Source organism: Ranitomeya variabilis, chromosome 2 (genome assembly GCF_051348905.1).
Source record: "Ranitomeya variabilis isolate aRanVar5 chromosome 2, aRanVar5.hap1, whole genome shotgun sequence".
NCBI classification, from domain to species: domain Eukaryota; kingdom Metazoa; phylum Chordata; class Amphibia; order Anura; family Dendrobatidae; genus Ranitomeya; species Ranitomeya variabilis.
The window spans coordinates 191856704-191877914 of record NC_135233.1 but is presented as its reverse complement, the minus strand read 5'-3'; the positions used below and the strand labels follow the sequence as shown (position 1 = coordinate 191877914).

The 21211-nt window shown below is 48.2% G+C and overlaps 1 protein-coding gene across 1 annotated transcript in view; it reads right to left on the bottom strand.

The window, feature by feature from the left end:
* The window catches only part of LOC143804843 (moesin), an 89546-nt gene extending 70214 nt beyond the window's left edge, over positions 1-19332 (bottom strand). Inside the window, exon 1 of the mRNA XM_077283343.1 lies at positions 19150-19332. Coding sequence (XP_077139458.1) covers positions 19150-19161 — 12 coding nt within the window. The 5' untranslated portion in view covers positions 19162-19332. The remainder of the gene's footprint in view (positions 1-19149) is intronic.
* Between the last annotated feature and the right edge of the window lie 1879 nt (positions 19333-21211).

Here is a 21211-nt window from a genome sequence, read left to right as displayed (position 1 = left end):
CTGAGAGCGTCAAAGCTATATTGTGAGGTGAAATTTTAACCCCGCGCTTTCCAAGTCACCAAACAATTTTGCCCCTATCTACATAATGGGGAAAAAATGAAAGGAAAAGTGTTGGAGGCAAATTAACAGCTGCCAGATGTGAACAAGGGGGACTTAAAGAATGACAGCGATGGCACCAAAGAGTATATACTGTACAGTTGCTAAGGTGGGGCCCCAACATGGGATAATCACACCACCACGGGGATATGAACACACACACAAAATGCGCCACACACTACCACGTGCTCGAACACATATACCACCCTCAGTGCACATTTCACCACACATACACCAACCTCGCCACATAAAAGTAGAAACACAAAAGTCGCCGCTCAAAACTCGCCACGCGCAAAACTCTCCACATGCAAAACTCGCCACACGTGCAAAACTCGCCACACGCAAAACTTGCACACGCAGAAAAATTGCCACACGCAGAAAAATTGCCACATGCACAAAAGTTGCAACACATGCAAAAGTTGCCTCACACAAAACTTGCACATACTCAAAAGGCACCACACATAAAACTCGCCACGCGCAAAACTCGCCATGCGCAAAACTTGCTGCACACAACTTGCTACACTAACCTGTCACATGCAACTCGACACACAAAAAGTTGCTACACGCATGTCGCCACACAAAACTCATCTCACAAAAGTCCCTACATGCATGTCGCCACACGCAACTCAACACACACAACTTGACACACGAAACTCGCCCTAAAACACACACAAGTCTGGTATCCTTCAAAAATAAAAATCTGATTAATAAGCAGACAAACTACAAGAGCAACAAATGTACCATATAGGAATCCGGCAGCTGTCAGTCACATGACCAGTCTATTATGTGTATGTGTGAGCTAATATATACTGCCAGGGGGTGGGCTTACTGTTGGCTGGGGATTTATCAGGCTGCCATTTTAGCTTACAAATACTGAGGTAAAAATACTGACCAAATAACGTGTGAACGAGGGCTAATACAGGAGGAGATGGCATACAGCTATATACTATATACAGGAGATGACACACAGGTATATACTATTTACAGGGGAGATGACACACAGGTATATACTATATACAGGAGGAGATGACACACAGATATATACTATATACAGGAGAGATGACACACAGGTATATACTATATAGAGGAGGAGATGACATACAGGTACATACTACATACAGGAGGAGATGACATACAGGTATATACTATATACAGGAGGAGATGACACACAGGTATATACTATATACAGGAGCAGATTACCTACAGGTATATAGTATATACAGGAGGAGATGACACAGGTATATGCTATGTATAGGAGGAGATGACATACAGGTATATACTATATACAGGAGATGACACACAGATATATACTATATATAGGTGAGATGACACACAGGTATATACTATATACAGGAGATTACATACAGGTATATCTAATATATAAAGCTGAATGTGTGTATGTATGTATGTGTGTATGTCCGGGATTGGCATCTGTACCGTCGCAGCTACAGCCACAAAATTTTGCACAGTCACACGTCTGGACCCCGAGAGCGTCATAGGCTATGTTGTGAGGTGAAATTTTAACCTCGCGCGTTCCAATTCACCAAACAATTTTGCTCCTATCTACATAATGGGGAAAAAGTGAAGGGAAAAGTGTTGGAGGAAAATTGACAGCTGCCAGATGTGAACAATGAGGACTTAAAGAATGAGAGCGATGGCGACAAAGAGTATATACCGTACAGTTGCTAAGGTGGGGCCCCGACATGGGATACTCACCACACACGGGGATATGAACACAAACACAAAATGCGCCACACACTACCACGTGCTTGAACACATATACCACCCTCAGCACACATTTCACCACACACACACACCAACCTCGCCACATAAAAGTCGAAACACAAAAGTCACCACTCAAAACTCGCTACATGCAAAACTCGCCATATGCAAAACTAGGCTCACGCAAAACTCGCCACACGTGCAAAACTCACCTCATGGAAAACTCACCTCATGCAAAACTTGCACACACAGAAAAATTGCCACATGTACAAAAGTTGCACCACATGCAAAAGTTGCCTCACACAAAACTTGCACATACTCAAAATGCACCACACATAAAACTCGCCACGCGCAAAACTCGCCATGCACAAATCTTGCTGCACACAACTTGCTACACTAACCTGTCACATGCAACTCAACACACAAAATGTTGCTACACGCATGTCGCCACACAAAACTCATCTCACAAAAGTCGCTACATGCATGTCGCCACACGCAACTCAACACACACAACTTGACACATAAAACTCGCCCTAAAACACACACAAGTCTGGTATTGTCCTTCAAAAATAAAAATCTGATTAATAAGCAAACTACAAGAGCAACAAATGTACCATATAGGAAATACGGCAGCTGTCAGTCACATGACCTGTCTATTATGTGTATGTGTGAGCTAATATATACTGCCAGGGGGGAGGGCTTCCTGTTGGCTGGGGATTTATCAGGCTGCCAATAGCAACCAATCACAGCTCAGCTTCTATTTTGCTACAGTTAATTAACCTGAGCTCTGATTGGTTAATATAGGCAACAAAGACATTCTCAGTATAACAAAGCTAATATATGTTGTGAAATGCTTCTATTTGCTTAGTTTTTGCCTTTTAATAATTACATTTCTATCTATTTGTTTTGTGGTTTTTGTGTGCAGAATAAATTTTTGTTAACACATTCTATTTTGCTAACAGCAGTCATTAACCCGGGCGAAGCCGGGTAGTACAGCTAGTATATATATATATATATATATATATATATATATATATATATATATATATATATATATATAATTTATTTGTCAGGGAACAACGTCGTGCGGCTCAATTCAACGTGTGCTGCCAGGTCCTGCAGAGCAGCTCGTATTTACAATCAGATCTGGACCAGGGGAGGGTAAGTAATGCGCAGGTATTTGTTTTTACACTGAGCGGAGACTTCGTACATCAGTTGATGGAAACTGGGGACCCCCTTTAAAAAGTTACAGTTCCCATTGTCAGAAAACCCCTCTAACACCGGTCAGAGCTTGCCCCAGATTCAGGACAGGACATTTTGGGAACATGTGACACGAGCGTGCAACCTTGCAAATCTCCAGTACAAAGTCCCCAGACCGCGCCATACACAACACCCAACTTCTCCAGAAAGTGGAAGTTAAAGATCTGTCATTCACTGAAGCGTTAAACGCTTCACCCAGCAAAACATTAATACCATGAGCGAGGGCACACAGGAGGCTGTCCATGGGGGACAACGTGCTGATCTCCAGGAGTCTGAACCGCAAGGACCCTCAGGCCCAGAGAGTGGAACTCCCAGAGAGGGGTCCCGCACGGTCCCATCTCACGTGGCGCAGGGGACACATGCTCGGTTTACGCTCCAGTCACTGTCGATGGGACTGCTGGAAAGAGCTGAGCGCTGTACTCCGGCAGTCCCATGGGCAAGTAACGAAGTGTAGGCATTAGCGAGCGCACCCCCACTCCAGTCACTATGGGGTCCGGTGCTCGGGTGGGTCCCACAATCCTATACATAGGAGATAATATGTTATAAAAACCCCTTGAAATTTACACTTCTTATGGAACAACAAAGCTTAGATCTATCGGCCCCGCTGGACGCACTAAGCTACTGCTGCATCATCTGCCATAAGTAATGGAGACGGGGACATTACTACCCCACAACATACCAGGGGGGAAGTGACCCAGGGGTCCAGCCAACAGGAGGCTCAGGGAAAGGTCTGACGTCTCCAGCAAGGTGCACCAGATTCATCACACAGCGCGCTCCACTGTGATGAAACCTCACCAAACTCATGTGGCCAATTTAAAGGGGTTTTCTAAAAGTCCCTTATCCCTGGCGCAGTTTTGGCTACTGAGCTTTATTAAATAAAAAAATTAAATAAAAATCAAACTAACTGTGCTTTACTCATCCTCCCCTGGTCTCTGCTGCGACCCCAATGTTACTTTGACGCCTGATTGGCTGGGATGTGTTAAAAAGCCAAGTCTGAACAACAGAGGCTCCATCTATCAATTTACAGGACTTATCATAAGATAAATCTTATAATGTATCCAAAGTATAGGCAATAAGTTGTGGATCACCAGAGGTCAGACCACCAGAATCTAAAGGTACCGTCTCACAGTGGCACTTTGGTCGCTACAACGGCACGATCCGTGACGTTCCAGCGATATAGTTACGATCTCGCTGTGTCTGACACGCTACTGCGATCAGGGACCCCACTGAGAACCGTACGTCGTAGCAGATCGTTTGAAACTTTATTTCGTCGCTGGATCACCCGCTGACATCGCTGCATCGGCGTGTGTGACGCCGATGCAGCGATGTCTTCACTGGTAACCAGGGTAAATATCGGGTTACTAAGCGCAGGGCCGCGCTTAGTAACCCGATGTTTACCCTGGTTACCATTGTAAATGTAAAAAAAAAAAAAAACACATACTCACATTCCGGTGTCTGTTACATCCCCGGGCGTCCACTTCCCTGCACTCCTCCTGCATCCTGTATCAGCGCCGGCCGGCCGTACATCAGAGCACAGCGGTGACGTCACCGCTCTGCTTTACGGCCGCGCTTACACAGGATGCAGGAGGAGTGCAGGGAAGCGGACGCCCGGGGATGTAACAGACACCGGAATGTGAGTATGTGGTTTGTTTTTTTTTACATTTACAATGTTTACCCTGGTTACCATCGGGCCTCGCTTAGTAACCCGATATTTACCCTGGTTACCATTGTAAAAAAAAACAAAAACAAAAAAAAAACAGTACGTACTCACCTTCTGATGTGTGTCAGGTCCCCCGGCATCCGCGCTGCTGCTCAGAGCTTCCTGCACTGAATGTGTCAGTGCCGGCCGTAAAGCAAAGCACAGCGGTGACGTCACCGCTGTGCTGTTAGGGCCGGCGCTTACACAGTGCAGGGAAGCTGAAGGCGAGGGACGCGACAGACACGGCAATGTAAGTATGTAGTGGGTTTTTTTTTTTTTTTTTACATTTACACTGGTAACCAGGGTAAACATCGGGTTACTAAGCGCTGCCCTGCGCTTAGTAACCCGATGTTTACCCTGGTTACCTGGGGACTTCGGCATCGTTGGTCGCTGGAGAGCTGTCTGTGTGACAGCTCTCCAGCGATCGGCATCGTTGTAGATATCGCTGCAGCGTCGCTTAACCCCTTCCCGACCCATGACGCCACATAGGCGTCATGAAAACCCGTGCCAATCCGACCCATGTGGCGTCATGGAATGATCGCGTCCCTGCAGATCGGGTGAAAGGGTTAACTCCTATTTTACCCGATCTGCAGGGAGAGGGGGAGTGGTGCTTCAGCCCAGGGGGGGTGGCTTCACCCCCCCGTGGCTACGATCGCTCTGATTGGCTGTTGAAAGTGAAACTGCCAATCAGAGCGATTTGTAATATTTCACCTAAAAAACAGGTGAAATATTACAATCCAGCCATGGCCGATGCTGCAATATCATCGGCCATGGCTGGAAAACCTGAAGTGACCACCCCCCACCCCACCGATCGCCCCCCCACCGCTCCGTTATGGGGTCTGGTCCCCTCCGTCCTGTGCTCCGCTGCCCCGTGCTCCTGCCCGCTCCCCCGTCCTGCTCTCCGCTCCCCCTGTCCTCCGATCACCCCCCCTGTGCTCAGATCCACCCCCCCACCACCCCTTGATACTTACCGATCCTCCCGGTGTCCGGCCGTCTCCTCGCTGGGCGCCGCCATCTTCCAAAATGGCGGGCGCATGCTCAGTACGCCCGCCGGCCGGCAGATTCCTTACAGGTACATTTTGATCGCTGTGGTAGGTTCTACCACAGCGATCAAAATAAAAAAAATAATAAATAAACCCCCCCCTTTATCACCCCCATAGATAGGGACAATAATAAAATAAAGAAAATATTTTTTTTTTTTTTTCCCACTGTGGTTAGGGTTAGAACTAGGGTTAGGGTTAGAACTAGGGTTAGGGTTACGGGTAGGGTTAGGGTTATGGCATGTGCGGATTTGGCCACGGATCCGCAGCGGATCGGCCGCGGATCCGCAGCGGATCGGCCGCGGATCCGCAGCGGATTGGCCGCTGCGAATTCGTAGCAGTTTTCCATCAGGTTTACAGTACCGTGTACACCTATGGAAAACCAAATCCGCTGTGCCCATGGTGCGGAAAATTCCGTGCAGAAACGCTGCGTTGTATTTTCCACAGCATGTCAATTCTTTGTGCGGATTCCGCAGCGTTTTACACCTGTTCCTCAATAGTAATTCGCAGGTGAAATCCGCACAAAAAAACACTGGAAATCTGCTGTAAATCCGCAGGTAAAACGCAGTGCCTTTTACTTGCAGATTTTTCAAAAGTCGTGCGGAAAAATCTCACACGAATCCGCTATGTGGGCACATACCCTTAGGGTTAGGGTTGGAATTAGGGCTAGGGTTGGAATTAGGGTTACGGGTGTGTTGGGGTTAGGGTTGTGGTTAGGGGTGTGTTGGGGTTAGGGTTGGGATTAGGGTTATGGCTACAGTTGGGATTAGGATTAGGGGTGTGTTGGGGTTAGTGTTGAAGTTAGAAATGAGGGGTTTCCACTGTTAGGGCACATCAGGGGTCTCCAAACGCAACATGGCGCCACCATTGATTCCAGCCAATCTTGCATTCAAAAAGTCAAATGGTGCTCCCTCCCTTCCAAGCCCCGACGTGTGCCCAAACAGTGGTTTACCCCCACATATGGGGTATCACTGTACTCACAACAAACTGGGCAACAAACATTGGGGTCCAATTTCTCCTGTTACCCTTGTGAAAATAAAAAATTGCTTGCCAAAACATCTTTTTTGAGGAAAGAAAAATGATTTTTTATTTTCACGGCTCTGTGTTGTAAACTTCTGTGAAGCACTTGGGGGTTGAATGTGCTCATCACACATCTAGATAAGTTCCTTGGGGGGTCTAGTTTCCAAAATGGGGTCACTTGTGGGGTGTTTCTACTGTTTAGGCACATCAGGGGCTCTGCAAATGCAACGTGACGCCAGCAGACCATTCCATCAAAGTCTGCATTCCAAAACGTCACTACTTCCCTTCCGAGCCCCAGCATGTGCCCAAACAGTGGTTTACCCCCACATATGGGGTATCAGCGTACTCAGGAGAAACTGGACAACAACTTTTGGGGTCCAATTTCTCCTGTTACCCTTGCAAAAATAAAAAATTCTGGGCTAAAAAAATATTTTTGAGGAAAGGAAACACATTTATTATTTTCACGGCTCTGCGTTATAAACTTCTGTGAAGCACTTGGGGGTTCAAAGTGCTCACCACACATCTAGATAAGTTCCTTGGGGGGTCTAGTTTCCAAAATGGAGTCACTTGTGGGGAGTTCCTACTGTTTAGGCACATCAGGGGCTCTGCAAATGCAACGTGACGCCCGCAGAGCATTCCATCAAAGTCTGCATTCCAAAACGTCACTACTTCCCTTCCGAGCCCCGGCATGTGCCCAAACAGTGGTTTACCCCCACATATGGGGTATCACCGTACTCAGGAGAAACTGGACAACAACTTTTGGGGTCCAATTTCTCCTGTTACCCTTGCAAAAATAAAAAATTCTGGGCTAAAAAAATATTTTTGAGGAAAGGAAACACATTTATTATTTTCACGGCTCTGCGTTATAAACTTCTGCGAAGCACTTGGGGGTTCAAAGTGCTCACCACACATCTAGATTAGTTCCTTGGGAGGTCTAGTTTCCAAAATGGGGTCACTTGTTAGGGAGCTCCAATGTTTAGGCACACAGGGGCTCTCCAAACGTGACATGGTGTCCGCTAATGATTGGAGCTAATTTTCCATTCAAAAAGCCAAATGGCGTGCCTTCCCTTCCGAGCCCTGCCGTGTGCCCAAACAGTGGTTTACCCCCACATATGGGGTATCATCGTACTCAGGACAAACTGGACAACAACATTTGGGGTCCAATTTCTCCTATTACCCTTGGAAAATTAAAAAATCCTGGGCTAAAACTCATTTTTGAGGAAAGAAAATTTTTTTTTTTATTTTCACGGCTCTGCGTTATAAACTTCTGTGAAGCACCTGGGGGTTATAAGTGCTCACTATGCATCTAGATAAGTTCCTTGGGGGGTCTAGTTTCCAAAATGGGGTCACGTGTAGGGGAGCTCCAATGTTTAGGCACACAGGGGCTCTCCAAACGCGACATGGTGTTCGCTAATGATTGGAGCTAATTTTCCATTCAAAAAGTCAAATGGCACGCCTCCCCTTCCGAGCCTTGCCGTGCACCCAAACAGTGGTTTACCCCCACATATGAGGTATCAACATACTCAGCAGAAATTGCCCAACAAATTTTAGGATCCATTTTATCCTGTTGCCCATGTGAAAATGAAAAAATTGAGGCTAAAAGAAATTTTGTGTGAAAAAAAAGTACTTTTTAATTTTTACGGATCAATTTGTGAAGCACCTGGGGGTTTAAAGTGCTCACTATGCTTCTAGATAAGTTCCTTGGGGGGTCTACTTTCCAAAATGGGGTCACTTGTGGGAGCGCTCCAATGTTTAGGCACACGGGGGCTCTCCAAACGTGACATGGTCTCTGCTAGCGATGGAGATCATTTTTCATTCAAAAAGTCAAATGGCGCTCCTTCCCTTCCGAGCCTTACCATGTGCCCAAACAGTGGTTTACCCCCACATGTGAGGTATCAGTGTACTCAGGAGAAATTGTCCAACAAATTTTAGGATCCATTTTATCCTGTTGCCCATGTGAAAATGAAAAAATTGAGGCTAAAATAATTTTTTTGTGAAAAAAAAGTACTGTTTAATTTTTACGGATCAATTTGTGAAGCACCTGGGGGTTTAAAGTGCTCACTATGCTTCTAGATAAGTTCCTTGGGGGGTCTAGTATCCAAAATGGGGTCACTTGTGGGGGAGCTCCAATGTTTAGGCACACGGGGGCTCTCCAAACGCGACATGGTGTCCGCTAAAGCTTTGGAGCCAATTTTTCATTCAAAAAGTCAAATGGCGCTCCTTTCCTTCCAAGCCCTGCCGTATGCCCAAACAGTGGTTTACCCCCACATATGAGGTATCAGCGTACTCAGGACAAATTGGACAACATCGTTCGTGGTCCAGTTGTTCCTTTTACCCTTGGGAAAATAAAAAAATTGTTGCTAAAAGATCATTTTTGTGACTAAAAAGTTAAATGTTCATTTTTTCCTTCCATGTTGCTTCTGCTGCTGTGAAACACCTGAAGGGTTAATAAACTTCTTGAATGTGGTTTTGAGCACCTTGAGGGGTGCAGTTTTTAGAATGGTGTCACTTTGGGGTATTTTCAGCCATATAGAACCCTCAAACTGACTTCAAATGTGAGGTGGTCCCTAAAAAAAATGGTTTTGTAAATTTTGTTGTAAAAATGAGAAATCACTGGTCAAATTTTAACCCTTATAACTTCCTAGCAAAAAAAAAATTTGTTTCCAAAATTGTGCTGATGTAAAGTAGACATGTGGGAAATGTTATTTATTAACTATTTTGTGTCACATAACTCTCTGGTTTAACAGAATAAAAATTCAAAATGTGAAAATTGCGAAATTTTCAAAATTTTCGCCAAATTTCCGTTTTTTTCACAAATAAACTCAGAAATTATCGACCTAAATTTACCACTAACATGAAGCCCAATATGTCACGAAAAAACAATCTCAGAATCGCTAGGATCCGTTGAAACGTTCCTGAGTTATTACCTCATAAAGGGACACTGGTCAGAATTGCAAAAAACGGCAAGGTCATTAAGGCCAAAATAGGCTGGGTCATGAAGGGGTTAATGTGACTGACGGTACCTTAAGGGCCGGATCCTCTGCCGTATGGCCACGGTGAAGGAACAAGGACGCCCCATAGAGTCAAAGGGCCGGATCCTCTGCCGTATGGCCGCCCTGGAGGCACAGATTTCTCCATAGAGTCTATGGGTCGTATTATAGGACAAGCAATATGGCTAAAACTTTGCCAAAATATTTAATGACATTCTGTATGAAGAACTAGCAGCAATGTATACATGGCAACTCCGTGCACTACTTTGCTGAGTCGGATCTGAGAGCATCCAGTGCAGACAAGACTCATTTATAATTAGGTTTTGTAAATTGTGGGAGCTTCCATCTTCCTAGGTCTAAAATAACTACAGAACAAGCGCTTGTACAAACACATGTACTACAGTCAGAGCTTTTGCAGGATCAGTTTTTTGTTGTTTTTTTTCAAAATTCACCGATTGTGCCCGACGGCAAAAAACTGATGTTTGAAAGCAGCCTAACTGCATGTACTAGTCAGAGGTACAGAACGAGCACCTGTATAACTGCATGTACTACAGCCAGAGCTACAGAACAAGAACCTGTATAACTGCATGTACTACAGCCAGAGCTACAGAACAAGAACCTGTATAACTGAATGTACTACAGCCAGAGCTACAGAACAAGAACCTGTATAACTGCATGTACTACAGCCAGAGATACAGAACAAGCGTCTGTATAAACATGTTCTACAGTCAGAGCTACGGAACGAGCGCCTGTATAACCGCATGTTCTACAGCCAGAGCTACAGAACGAGCACCTGTATAACTGCATGTACTACAGCCAGAGCTACAGAACGAGCGCCAATATAACTGCATGCACTACAGTCAGAGCTACAGAACGAGCGCCTGTATATCTGCATGTACTACAGAACGAACATCTCTATATAAACATGTACTACAGTCAGAGCTAAGGAACGAGCGCCTGTATAACTGCATGTACTACAGCCAGAGGTACAGAACGAGGGCCTGTATAAATATTTACTACAGTCGGGGCTTTGTGATACATGAATGATAACTTTCCTATGTGAGAATATAACAGGAGCATTGCTGTACAGCCATGCTTGTCTGCACCATCTCTTATCCAGATACATTAGAGGCTCACAGATCACTGATCTGAACCTTTATACGTTCACACAGGACTTTTTTGCTACGTATTTTTGCTGCGTTTTTTTATGCTAATTTTCAGCTGCTTTTTACAGTACCAGCAAAGCCTATGAGATTTCAGAAATCTCATGCACACACATTGGGTTTTTGTTTGATCAGTATTTTCTGCTTTGCTGCGTTTTTTGGACATAGGGCATGTCACTTTCAGCGTTTTTTTACCCATTGACTTGAATGGGTGATGGAAAAACGCTGCAAAAACGCATGTAGCATTATTTGCTGAAGTTTTTTGTGCAGAAAAATCATGGCCAGCAGGAAGTGATCTCACAGCCAAGAGCTTAGGGGTGTGGTTAGTGAGGTGTGAAGAGCCATTGTGAGCCATTGTGAGGTGTGAAGAGCCATTGTGAGGTGTCCTGATTGTGATCTATTGTGAGGGAGTTCCTGGTAGTGAGGTGTTAGCCATGTCTTGGTATAGGAGGATGAGCATTAATGTTTCCCAACTAATCATGGAGGTAATATTTTTTTTAATTTGTGATATATCTATCTATCTATCCGATTGTTTGCAATGGTACACTTTGCGATGCTCATGTGCTGTTATGTACATGTTCATGTGTTCTGCATGTGTATGTTTGTATCTTCCTTGTCATAAATGTTGGCTTCATTTCATCTTGCATTTGGTAATTACTTTTTCATTTATTTTTCCAAGGTGGAAGCAATGCCTGTAATTTGGGATGTAGCTTGCCCAAACTACAGTGATCGTCAAAAAAAGGCCGATGCATGGCATGTAATTCGCCGTAAATTGTTCCCCCGCTGGGATGAAGGCGATGCTAAGCTCCACTGGGGTCACTCAACTTTATTATCATGTACAAATAGACAAAAAAACGCACCAAAACCTCACAAAAAACGCATCTATTATAAGCAGCTGAAAATTGGCATAAAAAACGCAGCAAAAATACGCAGCAAAAAAGTCCTGTGTGAACTTACCCTTAACGGTTCTCTACAGCTCACACTCTGCCGTGAGGCTGGATACAGGCAGTGAGATACAGGCGTGGCAGGATTTACCAGTATTACTCATAGCCACCACTTGACGAGTCACTGGTGAAACCCCCCAGCTCATACTGAACCAAAGCTTACAGAGAAACCGAGAAGGCTACTGGATAAATCTGAACCGAGATCTTTCTGTCCCAGTGATTCATTTCCTTTGTATTTAGTCTACTGCACACAATCATGAGGCTGGCTCTGGTCCACAGCTTCCCTCGTGACGTGTACCCGGCCCACATGAGGGATGCCAGTGTCAGTTTTGGAGAAGAGACCTGCAGCCGCCTGGTGAGGCTTCATGCAATGAGCGACCTGCACAGGATGTGACTCCGGTTTCTCAAGCTTTAGCTAAACTCTTCAACTGCTGAAGAAGTTGGATCATGTCACTGCCCCCACTGCACACGCTGACACTTCCTTCCGCTGAGAGATGGAGTTGGGGAGACAATGCTTTCTATAGCAGGAAGCGATGGCCGCACAAGCAGAACATCTGTCCTTTGTGAAAGAGTTTCATGAACATATCTACAAAATGCAATACATTAAATATCAGAAACTGGGGCCTATGGTGGGAGCCTCTGCCGGGGGTCTATGGCGGGGGCCTCTGCTCAAACTGGGGCAAGTCCCCTGCTGCGGGTGATTGCATTTTGATCAAAGGCCAAACCTTGTTGCAGCTTGAGTGTAAGCATTTTTGGCTAGTTTTCTATTAAGCTTTACACCTGTCAAGTTTGTACATGAGCGTACAGCGTGAAGCTCCACACTGAATAACAGTTAATAGGAAAACTCCATGCAACAAAGTTATCTCCACTACCCGGGAAAAGAAGTGATCCCAGGAAATGCCAGAAGTAGAAAAATAGCGTTTCATCACAGCAGGCCAGAATGACCAGCCAGGGCAGATGTAAGTTATTGGCAGAAAACAATCCAAGGCTATGTTCACACGTTGCACTTTTTCTGAAGGCAAAACCTGCTCTCTTGGCAGTAGAGAAGCTGCTGAGAAAAAGCAGGTTTTTCTGAGCTTTTATTGCCTACATGTGGATAAAGTTTAGTTGCCCAAAAAAGAAAGGATGATGGAACTTGATTAGGTTTTTTTCAACAAAAACTGATACCTGCGTTTTTTGACTTCCCTATTGTTTCCTATGGGTGACAAAAATACTGTATATACTCTGAAAAAAATGCTTAAAGAAGTGACACGCTGCAGTTTAACAAAAACAAAAAAAAAACAGCAATTTTCCAAATAATTCAGGAACATAAAAGCAATGTGTGTGCAGGAGATTTCTGAAATCTCACTTTGCTGGTGCTGTATAGCGCAGATTAAAATTGGCATTAAAAGCACAGCTGAAGCTGAGAGGAGCCTGCAGGTGTGTCATGTATAAGCACAGCTCTGAGATCAGGAGAGCGGACTGTCAGTCATTACATGTCTCACAGTGGTAACTCCACCTTCTATGTAAAACAAGCTCTAGAGGCGGAGTCTCGTGCAGATCTATGCCCCACCCATAGCACTCAACAGATCAGTTACATAAGAGTAAAGTGGATTTCTCTGGGATAAGACATCAGACTGCAGGTATCAAGGTGTCATGTTCTTCATCTTCCTATGACCTGCGTGCCCCTACAGACGGCTCAGGAGGGTTCATCCTACTGACACATTCACTTTAAATCTGTCAGGACACCTTTGGCCCCATCTGTCCTTGCAAAGATTTTTATAAAAATTACAAGTGTGTAAAATAAGTCACTTTTTTTCCTTTGCATAACAGACAGGTATCAAAACTTGCTACTTTCTCCACCAAACAAATACACAAATAACTTAGTGAAACTCCTATTTCTTAGGTCGGCGTCACATTAGTGAGTTTTACGGACGTATGAGCGCAGAAAATACGTCCAGAAAATACGCATTGCACATAGCCCAATGATTCTCTATGGGGCAGCTCCTATCTGCCGTATATTACGCATCCGTAATATACGGCATGTTACGGGCGTAGAAAATCGCAGCATGCTGCATTTGTCAGCGTATTGCGAAAAAAATACGCCAATGAAAGTCTATGGGGGGAGAAAATTACGGATTACACACGGACCATGCGTGTGACTTGCGAGAAATACGGACCGTTCTATAGAAAAGCCTGTAATTCAGTACGGTGTACAGTAAAATCACACTGACAGAATAGAATAGGTAGAATAAATGTGTACACATAGAATAGATTAGATAGATCTTTTCTGAAAAGTTCCCAGGCTCGAGTTCATATGAGTTCATCCAGCAGAGGGCGCATCACCGAGACTCGAGGTAACTACAGTACATTCCCCTGCATTCCATTCATTCACAAAGTCCAGACAGGAGCACAGCTGCATTAGCAGAGCTCCTGGGTGTAAAATGATTTAACCCCTTCAGATGGATTTACAGCGTGGGACAAGACTGAACGACGGAAGGTATGGAATATTGTTGTTTGTTTTGTTTAACTTTATTTCAGGTGACAAGGGTTTTCAGGTGGATTAAGAGTATAATAAAATATTAAAACACCATGTGTCTTTATGTCATTAAAATTTCATTAAAATACTTTTTAATAATGTGTGTGTGTTTTATTAACCATTTCGTACTATTGGATTAATAATGGATAGGTGTCATAATGGACGCCTCTCCATTATTAACCTGGCTTAATGTCACCTTACAATAGCAAGGTGACATTAACCCTTCATTACCCCATATCCCACTGCTACACGGGAGTGGGAAGAGAGAGGCTAAGTGCCAGAATAGGCGCATCTTACAGATGTGCCTTTTCTGGGGTGGCTGGGGGCAGATGTTTTTAGCCAGGGGGGGTCCGATAATTATGGTACCTCCCTAGGCTATTAATATCTGCCCTCTGTCACTGGCTTTCCCACTCTGGCGAAGAAAATTGCGCGGGAGCCCACGCCAATTTTTTCCGGGATTTAACCCTTTAATTTAATAGCTAGAGACCCCAAATTTTACACAGAGACACTTGTTACTGTATGTAAACCATGTCTCATATCATGTCGGGTTTGTGAAGGTGATAGGAAAAGCCGGCAATAGAATTACCAGCTTTCCTGCTATCTAGCGCTGAATTAAATATATATAACTGCATATGTGTTTTTTAGAATATTTGAGCCGATGCATCCATGATATGTCCATTTTGCAAGCCTGCGAGAAAAAAAAAAAAAAGACGCCGTACGGGAGCCATACGGATGACACGAATAAATTTTTCCGTAAAAATCGCATCCTCGCATTGAATACGGAACAGTGTTTTGGGACAATTACTGCGTAAAACACGGACCGTATTGTCCTACGCCTAGTGTGACACCGGCCTTAGGGCTAGTAAATAATGCCGTATGTCTCAAGTGGCTTTTTAATGCATTTCTGAAATCCTTTAGCGTGAAGAATAAACCTCCAGATGCTGTGTTATAAGGGGGGTGAATGGGAAAGTGAAGAACCCAGCATGGACCCAAAGAATGTTTTAAGTAGAAAAATGCAGTGGGGTGATTAAAGGAAACCTCGCAGATGAAAACTACTATGAACCTGCAGATATGGAGAAAATCTGCAGATTTATAGCGGTGTGAACCTGCCCGGTCCCTGCACTCAGAGCCCCACTGCTGGGAGAGAATTTACTTTATTCCTCCCGGCAGCGTTCGGCGCTCAGTCACCGGCACAGACCCAGTGATGCTCGGCGTAGAGAGGCGGCTGTAACTGCGCTCTTATTTCTCACATCCACAGAATCCGTACAGCACGCTGAGGGTGGAATGATCCCAGACATATGGGCGTCTCTTCCAATATTAATGTGTACAGACAGTACCGACCGGGTGCAGACTGTCCCTCCATCCTGCCCCTGAATACACTGCGGCTGGGATAGAGGGCGGATTCACCCAGGGAAGCCGCCTCCTGCCCGACATCCACATTCCTACTTTATATAAGAAGCAGCCAGATCCAGGTGTATGGACGATCGGAGGATCGTCCGCAGGGTGCGCGCATTACCCCCCAGTCCGCAGGGTGCGCGCATTACCCCCCACAGTCCGCAGGGTGCGCGCATTACCCCCCACAGTCCGCAGGGTGCGCGCATTACCCCCCACAGTCCGCAGGGTGCGCGCATTACCCCCCACAGTCCGCAGGGTGCGCGCATTACCCCCCACAGTCCGCAGGGTGCGCGCATTACCCCCCACAGTCCGCAGGGTGCGCGCATTACCCCCCACAGTCCGCAGGGTGCGCGCATTACCCCCCACAGTCCGCAGGGTGCGCGCATTACCCCCCACAGTCCGCAGGGTGCGCGCATTACCCCCCACAGTCCGCAGGGTGCGCGCATTACCCCCCACAGTCCGCAGGGTGCGCGCATTACCCCCCACAGTCCGCAGGGTGCGCGCATTACCCCCCACAGTCCGCAGGGTGCGCGCATTACCCCCCACAGTCCGCAGGGTGCGCGCATTACCCCTGACTCTAGGAGCAAGGAAGCACGGATTCAGCTCCACTAAGGTTACGAGTGGGACTTCTCACTTCATGGAAACAGACGACGGCCTCGCTGAATGGATCTATTCAGTGAATGCTCATGAACATTGGTGGGTGTACAAATGCCATCATTGTCACTGGTAGAAGGCCGAGAACTAGAGAGAAGAAACAGCAAAGCAAGCCATCCTGTAACTCTCAGTACTTTACTACTGGAAGAGACTGGGGAGAAGTAACAAATGGAATTACTGACCTCATCACAAACCCACAGCCATGTATAACAGCGGAGAAGGCCCCCGCCGAGCAGGAACGAGAACACAAGGGGTTAACAGCGGACACTTCCTGCGCTCATACACCCCGCTCATACACCCCGAGTCACACACCCAAGGAAGTTACTTTAACTTCTAGAAAAGAGGGGGAAGTCTCCAGCAGAGTACAGACCACCATCACCACACCCTGCCGTCCTCATGGCAAGCACCGCAGGGACAGGGAGAAAACGTGACTCTACGGGATCAGTCAGGGACTGAAGCCTCCATCAGCATGGCCGACAGCGAGGGGGCAGGTAACATCTACCGCTGCCCCACAGGATCCGTAGTGCACCCACACACGAGGCCGCCGAGGCTTCAGGCTGGGGCTGTAACATGGACCCTAAAAGGTGGTCAAACTACAGCCCCGGACCACCAACTACTATCAGAGGAGATCCGTATACTCTCTGCAAGAACAGAAGATCACGACTCTACGGCCACTACTGTCACATCAGCATGGCAGCACGTGGCGTCCATGTGACTGCGGACGAGAACAGGTGCAGCAGCACGCACTCTCCACCCACCCCAGCACCCACTGTACGACCCCAGCACGCACTCGCCTTCCGGCCCTAGCACGCGCATGCTCCCACCGCATCCAACCCCAGCACGCACTAGCCACCAGACCCCTGCACGCACTCGCATGCACCCACCCTGTCCCACCACAGCACGGACTCGCCACCAGACCCCAGCACGCACTCGCCTTTCCGCCCTAGCACGCACATGCACCCACCGTCCGACCCCAGCACGCGGTCGCCTTCCGGCCCTAATATGCGCATGCTCCCACCACAACCAACCCCAGCACACACTCACCACCCAATCCATCCGATCCCAGCACGGACTCGCCACCAAACCCCAGAACGCACTCGCCTTCCCGCCCTAGCACGTGCATGCACCCACCGCATCCAACCCCAGCACGAACTCGCCTTCCCACCCTAGCACGTGCATGCACCCACCGCGTCCAACCCCAGCACGCACTCACCTTCCCACCCTAGCATATGCATGCACCCACTGTCCAACCCCAGCACGCACTCGCTTTCCCACCCTAGCACGTGCATGCACCCACCGCGTCCAACCCCAGCACAAACTCGCCTTCCCACCCTAGCACGTGCATGCACCCACCGCGTCCATCCCCAGCACGCACTCGCCTTCCCGCCCTAGCACGCGCATGCACCCATCATGTCCAACCCCAGCACGCACTTGTCTTCCGGCCCTAGCACGCGCATGCACCCACCGCATCCAACCCCAGCACGCACTCGCCACCAGACCCCTGCACGCACTCGCATGCACCCACCCTGTCTCACCCCAGCACAGACCCGCCACCAAACCCCAGCATGCGCTCCTCGGGTGGCCGTGATAATGTGTGCATCCATCTTACATATGGAAAATGTATAGAGCTCAGATCTGGACCACAGTCCGCACCAGTCCTGGTTACAGATCAGCACGAAGAATATAGGGCACGACTGCTTGTTACGCAGCGCCCTGTCATCACCTCTGTACAGCGGCCTCCATCCTAGTCATACACTGTACGGATGACCACTTGTACGAAGCATACATACACAGCAGGACTTGGAGCGTCGCCATAGGGCGAGTACACCATCACTGCTATGGGCTGTGTACATTACCGTCGCTATAAGCTGTGTGGAGCACTGTAAGGATGTATCTGGCACTGGGGGGGGGGATGTATCTGGCACTGGGGGGGGGGGATGTATCTGGCACTGGGGGGGGGGGATGTATCTGGCACTGGGGGGGGGATGTATCTGGCACTGGGGGGGGGATGTATCTGGCACTGGGGGGGGATGTATCTGGCACTGGGGGGGGATGTATCTGGCACTGGGGGGGGGATGTATCTGGCACTGGGGGGGATGTATCTGGCACTGGGGGGGGATGTATCTGGCACTGGGGGGGGATGTATCTGGCACTGGGGGGGGATGTATCTGGCACTGGGGGGGGATGTATCTGGCACTGGGGGGGGATGTATCTGGCACTGGGGGGGATGTATCTGGCACTGGGGGGGGATGTATCTGGCACTGGGGGGGGGATGTATCTGGCACTGGGGGGTTTGTATCTGGCACTGGGGGGGGGATGTATCTGGCACTGGGGGGGGGATGTATCTGGCACTGGGGGGGATGTATCTGGCACTGGGGGGGATGTATCTGGCACTGGGGGGGATGTATCTGGCACTGGGGGGGGATGTGTCTGGCACTGGGGGGGGGATGTGTCTGGCACTGGGGGGGGGATGTGTCTGGCACTGGGGGGGGGATGTGTCTGGCACTGGGGGGGATGTATCTGGCACTGGGGAAGATGTGTCTGACAGGAGAGGCGGCCCCCCACGCTCAGCACAGTCCGGCGCTATGTCGCGGTACACTGGGGGGGATGAGAGGAGGGAAACTTTCCCCGGAGCAGTCAGCACTCACAGTTTTTGGCATGGTGGTGGCGGTCTCTCGTGTCACTCGTCCCTAGCGGCAGGTCTCAGCTTCTCTCCATACAGCTCGGGCGGAGGTGCGGGAAGACTGAGCCGGGAGAACGCGCGGCAACAATGAGGAGCGTCTGCTGCTAACGGAACAGCGAAGTGTCTGGTGTAACCACACCCAGGGAAATGAGCGGCACATAGCGGGGCGCAGTGACCCCGCCCCGGACAGCAAGGCCTCGCCCCGGACAGCAAGGCCCCGCCCCGGACAGCCAGGCCCCGCCCCTCACCACCGGCGGGCGCGCTCACACTCGGGACGGGAGTCTCCTCACTCCGCCGCTGTGCTGGTTGCTCAGTGACAGTCACTGCCGGCCGCCCGTGAGGAGACAGCGGAGGAGCAGGGTCCCCGCCACACTGCGCCGTCTCCTCAGGGGCCCCAATGTCCGGCAGTGGGGCGGTGCTGCGGTCACCCTCTGCTGTAACTGAGGCTTTTATCGGGGTTTTCTTCAGCATTTGTGTCACCTCAGGAGTCCGGTTGCCACAATGGCATTGCCTTCCTCCTATGCCACATACAGCACCTTCCTGACTCCAGGCCAGAAGGGGGAGCTCTAAACCCGGATTCAGGGGAGCTTCCCTATAAGTTCTGGTCTGGAGGCGGGGTTAGTGAGTACAGAGAGTGAGACAGTGAAGGCAGAGGAACTGAGGAAGCATGTGAGGCGAGAGACTGGGAGTGCAGCTGTGACTGAGCTCTCCCCAGGATCACCCTGACATCGGAGCCTGTGGTTGCACATGGACTAAAGGCCTAGCAGCTAGAACCGGAGGGCAGGTCTCCTGGACACCTGGAGGCACCACAGCAGGTCAGGAGCCTGGGGCGGCCGGTGAGAAGACAGTAGCCCCGGGGACTAAGCTCTACCTGTGGGGAGCTATACCAACTCTGCTGCAACACTATCAGCCCCAGTGGTCCCATTTAAGCAGCGTCTGCCATCCCTGGCCAAGTACTACAGGTGGCGTCACGAACATTTCCCCATAGACTTTATAGTCCACTACACTTCACTCCCTTTAATTGGGCGCACAGGGCCACGGACCGGGTCTCCGCTTCTCTGACCACCCCTTTAAGTGCCGCCGGACCTGTTACCGAGTACCCCACAGTCCTAGCAGACGCTCCATTTTGGTGTCATAAACAGGATTTTTGAAGCCTGGCATAGCCGGGTACTGTGTGCCAGAGACTTTAATGAGCTTTAAAATTATCGCCGTAACTGCGTCACACAGTGTGTGCCAGTAGAGAGGGGCGTGCCGTTGTGGGGGGAGCCAGAAAAAGCACGGAGCAAAGCCCTGCCTGTTATGATCCCAATGGCAAGGATCTCAGAGATTACAGCAAAAGTCTGCAAACATAAATACCAGCTCATAGGGACGTGGTAACTAGGCTGACCATATACCTGATCCTAGCACAAACACTAACAGTAGCCGGGGAACGTGCCTACGTTGATCCTAGACGTCTCGCGCCAGCCGGAGAACTAACTAACCCTATCAGGGAAAATAAGACCTCTCTTGCCTCCAGAGAAAAGACCCCAAAGTAATACAAGCCCCCAACAAATAATAACGGTGAGGTAAGAAGAAAAGACAAACGTAAGAATGAACTAGATTTTAGCAAAGAGAGGCCCACTGACTAATAGCAGAAAATAGTAAGATGACTTATATGGTCAGCAGAAAACCCTGCAAAATATCCACGCTGAATATCCAAGAACCCCCAAACCGACTAACAGTGAGGGGGGAGAATATCAGCCCCCTAGAGCTTCCAGCAATATCAGGAATCACATATTGTACAAGCTGGACAAAAATATGAACAAAGCAAAATAACAAAAAATAAGAAAGCAGGACTTAGCTTATCTTGCAAAGAACCAGGACCTGAAGACAGGAGCAAACAGAAATGAACTGATTACAACGATGCCAGGCACTGGACTGAGAATCCAGGAAGTTTAAATAACAACACCCCAGGCCTAACGAAGCAGGTGAGTACCAACCTGGTAAAAGACAATCCAAGTGCCAAATCACTAGTGACCACAAGAGGG